This window comes from Diachasma alloeum, unplaced genomic scaffold, assembly GCF_001412515.2.
Source record: "Diachasma alloeum isolate Michigan unplaced genomic scaffold, Dall2.0 Dall_scaffold_00208, whole genome shotgun sequence".
Classification (NCBI taxonomy): domain Eukaryota; kingdom Metazoa; phylum Arthropoda; class Insecta; order Hymenoptera; family Braconidae; genus Diachasma; species Diachasma alloeum.
In genome coordinates this window covers 1,759,260-1,766,211 of record NW_021680373.1, presented here as the reverse complement: position 1 = coordinate 1,766,211, position 6,952 = coordinate 1,759,260, and the positions used below count along the sequence as shown (strand labels likewise).

General features: G+C 38.1%; 1 protein-coding gene across 2 annotated transcripts in view; it reads right to left on the bottom strand.

Moving 5' to 3' along the window:
* The window catches only part of LOC107036358 (serine/threonine-protein kinase minibrain), a 56,913-nt gene that overhangs the window by 40,136 nt on the left and 9,825 nt on the right, over positions 1-6,952 (bottom strand). For both annotated transcript variants that reach the window (XR_001460782.1, XM_015254291.1), the window contains exon 2: positions 5,218-5,896. Coding sequence is in view for 1 of the 2 variants with exons in the window: in XM_015254291.1 (XP_015109777.1) it covers positions 5,218-5,368 (151 nt within the window). In the remaining variant the exon portion in view is untranslated. The remainder of the gene's footprint in view (positions 1-5,217; positions 5,897-6,952) is intronic.

Genomic DNA, 6,952 nt, shown 5'->3' with positions numbered 1-6,952 from the left:
GGGGGGGGGGGGGGGGGGGGGGGGGGGGGAGTGAGCGACGGTGTACGCGTGGATGAGACCGGGAGAGCTAGATGGTTGGGTAACGGGGGTTGAGGGCACAAAACACTAACGCACATAGTGCTACGCCATAAACCTCCGATATTATGTAGTACATATGCGCGTGAGATTTGTTCATCATGGGGTGGTAGTCAGTGGTATGTGTGAGACTTGCTGAAAGGGTTTCAGGATGAGAGAGATGGAATGTGACGAGTCGGTGACTATCAAATTTACAGGGGAAAATGTCTCGTGAAAAAAATTAGTGCAAATGAGCGGTTCTTTTGTCGCAACCAGACACAGCGCGTGTTATTTATAGGCTCAATCACAGGTCACTCTTACGAAAGTTATCAATAGATTTGTTGAGGATAGCCTAGTACTTTGGCTACTTTTTTCAGTGAAATGCTTTTACTTTTGTAGTGGAACATCAGGGCTTTCACATTTTACAATGATTTATTATTTAAACTTTGTAGGTCTGAATTTGAATGTCGATATTGAAACGTCAGGAAATATTTTAAAAATCTGAAATAAAATCAGAGGGAGATTGATGAAAATTAGAGGAAAATTGATGAGATAATTTAAAAATTGCATTGCAATTATCAATAGATTTGTTGAGGATGGCCTAGTACTTTGACTATTTTTTTCAGTGAAATGCTTTTACTTTTGTAGTGGAATATCAGGGCTTTCACATTTTACAATGATTTATTATTTAAACTTTGTAGGTCTGAATTTCAATTTCGGTATTGAAACGTCAGGAAATATTTGAAAAATCTGAAATAAAATCAGAAGGAGATTGATGAAAATTAGAGAAAAATTTATGAGATAATTGAAAAATTGAATTTTTTGAAAAGTACGAGCATTTTTGAATGGTAACAAATTTATTCATATTCAGAATATTACCAGAAGTCGATTTCATGCCTAAAAAATTAGTTTCCCGAAAGTTTAAACAATTTCAATTACTTATTTATAAACAACTAGTGTTCAAAAAGGTAATAATTCTGTGCAAAATGTAATTTGACGCTGAATATTCATGAATCTATCATTTAATTAGTTTCCCTCAATCTAAACTTATAAATTCCATTTTGATCTACCTAAAATACGCTTATTTTCAATTCTCAATTATTTTTAATTTCATGATTATCCCCCTAAATTCGCACTGGCAGAAAAAATAAGCTCCGCCGAAAAACGCCATTTCCGTGCTTGACACCGGCATTCTCCACCCATCACCACTCCCAGATTTGAATCCGGATGATTAACCCAAAATATGATATCTGCGTAACTTCACGCATTCATTGGATATCAACTAATTGAAACTGCACCACAGGAATGCAGCTCGTGGATTTATCGGCTCAACTGACAAACATTGAAATTATCCGGTATTAATACCAGCGGCTTGTAATTTTACACTCGACATGCTCGTTGGAATTGAAAAATCCGGTTTGCGCATTATTTCATCATCTATTGATAACTCAACAAATTCCCATACTCAGGAAAATAATTGAAACAGACAGGATTAAATGCTGTTGACTTGCACTGAGAGAAAAGATTAGTTCTGGCGAAAAATTATGTTCTATATTGTAATTAATCATTAGTTCTTCCTAATATTTGGGTTGAAATTTGAAAATAATAGAATAATTGATAATTTAAATTTTTCAATTGACTATGAATTCAATAAGTTGAAATATGGGATTGTAAATTGACTATTGGGCAAATATATCTCAATCGCCAAACCTCCGAAGTTAATTATTAATTGATGAAATAATTCAGAATTCAAATATTTAATTCGTGATTAATTCAATAATTTAAAATTACTATCTATCTCACTATTGACTTCTTCAAAATTTAATTCATTTTAATAATTGAGATGAATGCATTAATTAGCAAATGACTTTCGAATGAGGAAAAGAAATCTCGATGTGACGTGTGGTGCAGAGACCGTTGTACACGGACGCTCGTAGACGAGTCGTTGAATTATATTTAGAATTATGTGGAAAAAATTCAACACTTCGTGAGGGAATTGATCCTCTAAATTATTCAGAGCGTAAGTACCTGTTGTATCGTTAATGGTATCCACTATCGAACAATTAACAAGATTTAAATTTCCTCGCCTCTTCGTAGTGTTCATCTTTGCTACATTTTTTTCCTTGATAATTCAATTTTATTTTTTTTTCCAGGTACTCAAGAATATCCAAGTACTTTTAGTTCAACATCAGAGCCTCCACTCAAGCCTCATTCAACTGTAGATTTTTTTATCGTTTTGTAATTATTTTATGATTCAAAATTTGAAGGATTTACATTCGATTTTCCATTTAAATAGAGTTTTGCAGGATTTTTTAAATTTATTTGTTTAATATTTTTCATTGGATGAAAAATATTGAACAAGTTTTTGTTTTTTCCATCACTATTTTCAAGTCAGAAAATTCGGGCAACAATTCAATGTATGAAAATAATTGATCGTTTTTTAATTCTGATATTTTTCATAAATAATTAATGAAAAATCAATTCTCTACTCTGGAAATCAATTGTTTCAAGTCTCTTGTTTCTACGGAACGAGTAAAATAATTTTTATTATTTACTCAAAGAAAGGAATGTTGAATAAAAAAAATGAATTAGTGCTTTCAAATCTGTGCGACTGCGTGTTATTCAGGCTTCAGCGTTGCCGATTCCACTCTACACTGTCCGGGCGCGTTTACCGAGCTTCCGGCAACGTCGCGTAACGGGCACTTTCATTCGACATGGGAAAAAATAATTCATCTGTAGGAAATAATTTAATTTCTTCGAGAATTTTGAGAATTATGTTGTTCTAAAATTACTATGATTGTTTAGACACTTCAACTTAAAAAAATCTTTTTTTTGCACTTCTTCCGGTTAGCCAGTCACTGGAAGTTAAGGGAAAACGACGCGTTGTGTCTAAGGTTCAATGACAAATTTCAGTAGCGAAGATGTAAAATGGTTCAAGTCTCCTTAGCTCTTACCTGAGTTTTCGGAGAATATCTCCGAATCTAAGGGAGATAACAAAACTCTCGTAATTACCTTTTTTGCAACACGAATTGAGGGCTACAAAAAAGGTCATGACAAAAATTTTACTATCTCGCTTAGATCCCTAGATATTCATTAAAAACCGGTCAATAACCAAACGACTTAAACCGTTTTACTGCCTCGCTACTGATTTAATCCAAACGAAACTGCAAAAGGTACTTGGATATCCTCAAGCCCCGACCCAAGGCCGACCAATATAATACTATTGACTACAGCGGGGGTCAATGACTGATATCAAAAGGATTCTCCCCCGTTCCTTCCTCTTCCTACCGTCGAAATGCCAGAACAAAAATAATCATCAGTGAAGAGTCTTGAGATTGTCGGAGAGTCGTCGATCAGGCATCGGTCCAACTTACGTCTCAAAATCTTCGGCATTCAATTGCAATCATTACAGTCATAATCAATCCAACTACCCCAACTACCACAATCAATTATTGATAGAATTACACGGCCAAAAGGGAATTACGTGGAATGAGTGAGATTCAGGTATTCACTGAGACGTCTATTTCTGAGGGGCGGAACAAACGCTACGTGACCGCTATTTCTCGCAACGACCGAAGGCAATTCCTAAGTATAGGAGGGTCGGGGCTTTGCCTCCGTTTAAAAATACATCCCCCAATCTTTTTTCTTTCTTCTCTGTATCTTTCTCTATCTGTTCGGTTTGCCCCCCTCTCCCGCTTCTGGTTTTTTCACTCGACAAATGCCCACATCGATTAACCCCAATCTCTGGAATTTGAGTTTAAACTGAAAAATTTTATTTTGAAGTCTTGAAAAGATGAACCGGATAAAATGGACCGATTTCCGTCAGAATTCAACATTTCTTTTTTCATTTTGAAAGTATTTTTTCAGGCTTTGAGACGAGACTTGATTCATTTGAATCGTAGAATTAGATTAGGAGATACTGATATTCTAAGACCGATTGTATTTCACTTTTTCAAAAAGAGGAGCAAAATGACGCCGGAATGAAGTTCACCAATTATTTTTTGATAATTTAACAAAATCCATTCTATTTCACCTTTCCAAAATAAAAAAGGGAAAAATCACCCCTTGTAATCGTCAATAACTGAAGATCGTAAAAGTGAACTTCACAAAGTTTTCTTTCATGTAAAAACTACTTTCTCAGGTTTTAAAATAAGACTTAATAAAACTTAATCCATTGTTTATACTCCTTTAAAAAACCGGGATAGAATAACTTCCTCCAATCATGAATAATTCACGATCATTGGAACGAACTTGACCAATTTTTCTCACTTCAAAACGATCATTTCAGTCTTTAAAATCAGCCGTAGTTCATCGAAACCGTATCATTCACTCAATTGATAGGGGATTTTAGAAGCCCTCATTTCATTATTTATCGTCTCCTAAACACTGTAGTTCAGCTAGTTATCATTTTTTTCAATAGCTGGGAACTATCACAAACATCTACGAAAAACATGTGGACAATCTCAAGAAAAACCTGTTTACTACAAAAACCAGGTGTCTGACAGCTATCTGAATTTAAGACGTCAGATGGTAAAAAACGTCTGAATCTGCAAGTGTCTGAAAATTTCAACCACCGTTTCTGTCTAAAAATGATGGAAGACATTTTTTGTGTCTGAAAAATTTCAGGCATTTATTTTCAGATATTTTCTGTATCTGAAATTCAGTTATTTATGAGCGATTCAAACATTTCACTATTAAGATATCTCACCAGATTCAGACGGCAAAGTCCATTCAAACATTAATTTTTAAGATATTTCTCACATCTGAAAAGTTGACTCATCCACTGCAAAAACTAGGTGTCTGACAACCATCTGAATTTAAGCTGGCAGTTGGCAAAAAACGTCTGAATCTTTAAAAGTGTCTGAAAATCTAATTGATGTCTAAAAATTTCAAACACCAGTTGTGTCTGAAATTGAGATACCTCCATTGATTCAGACACATTTTAATGTCCCAAAAGTGTTTGAAAGTGTCTACAAAACTGTCTGAAATTCAGACATTAGTTTTCGCAGTGTTTTCTCGGGATATACCTTAAATTCAAATAAAGTTCAAGCTACCAGTCCTTCCCCCTTAACCCAACTGCAGAAAAAGTCATGATTCAGTCTCAAGTACTTGAACCCCAGCCCCAGCCCTTAAACAACAAACATTTGACAATTAAAAACTCACATTGTTGCTTGTGCCTCGACGACTCCATGAGTATCATTTGCTCATGTTTGTGCCACGCGGCGTCGGTCGTATCGGTGCCTGTGATACCGCGTGCACCAGTCGTTTGCTGGACGCCCCCGCGGCCTCCACCGGCGCCGCCGCCATACTCCATACCAACGGACCCACTTTTTCACCACTGCCAGCGGCAGATCTCCAAGGGCTCACAACATGGAGCTCCCCAGGCCCCTCCACCCTCCAGCAGCCCTTCTTATTCCACTCAGGACTCGTGTCAACACACCAAACTCTCACACACACACGCGCGCACAGACACGGCCACGATTAAATAAAAAAATAATCGTGTCCTATTATTGTTCACCGCACAGACCTCCACTTCCCCTTTCCTCACAGATTTTACTATTCAACGTGATATTCACTCGTAACTTCCAACTCGGCAATGATATTTACTATCAATCACTTGGACAATGATTTTATCAAAGTCCGATTGTAACACCAGTAAAACGACAAACGCACTGATGATTTATTTCTTCTTGGATACAATTTTCTCCTGCTGTACCCCCTTCCGCGGCCTTCGCCCTTTCTACTTGCCTTAGATTGCATACGAAATATTGTTGATTTTATTCACTTGGTGTTGGTGAACAATATCCTGTCCTTTCGGGGGGGAGAGGGACGTTGTTTAGATCTGAAACAAGAGAGATAAAAATTCATTTACATGAGTAATTGAGCGTAGGTCAGGATTTTCATGAATTTATTATTCCGGATACAATGCTGGATTTTATTGCTATATTGGGATCAACGTCATGGGGCTAATGTCGAAGTTATACAGCCCCCCCTCTCCCTCCCGTTGTTCTCCCACCCCTCCGCCGCCCCGCCGCTTCTCCGTCAGCCGGAATAAAATTTGCGGACGTAGTAAAGCATCAGGGATGCCTTGAAATAGAGCCGGGTCAGTTCGCAGATCGATGCACACCGAGTTGCACTGATGTATACAGCATTATACGTCGAAAGAGATGAAGGAGAGGAGGGGAAAGTCAATCCACGAATGCACCAAGCTCGATGATTTCTATATTTAGGTGATTAAGGAGTTCTTATGCTCGGGCAGAACGATGTTGAAGGAATTTAGGGAGCTTTTGGTAGCTTTGATGGTGAAAAAAAAAATGCCGGAAATTTCCGGAACTGGTGGTGGAGACCGTGAACGTTTCCACAATTTTGTCATTTAGTAGGTACGACGGAGGAATACTGAAGCAATACCTGACGAGACACTTTTACGCGGTATGAACACGTCTGGAGGTTATCCGAGATGCCGAGGGGTCGGGGACGAGGGGTCGGAGGGATGACAGAGGGCAATTGGAGTTCCGTTGAAATAATAATACGATACGGACGTATGGGGTTAATATTGTTACACTGTATGATATCTTAATGCAATCATTTCAGATACGATCGGGGTTGGAGGGGGAGGGGAGGGCGGGTTGACATCGTCGTGACTCGGGCAATTTTTATCATTGAATAATCCCTCATCTAGATATTGGAGCTAACCGCCCGTGCAAAGGGCGTCTCGAGACCTTGGCGGCTTCATGCGAATTCCGAGGACATTTCGGGTGGGGGATGTGCGATTTTTTTAGGGATTACCTCGGAGAACTCTGAAGGTTTTTTCGCTTCTGTTCGAGGGAGTCTTTCTTTTGCTGGTGGAGACTGTTGGGGGAGGATTGAAATTTCGTGGGGGTTGACGTAATTTTCAGGG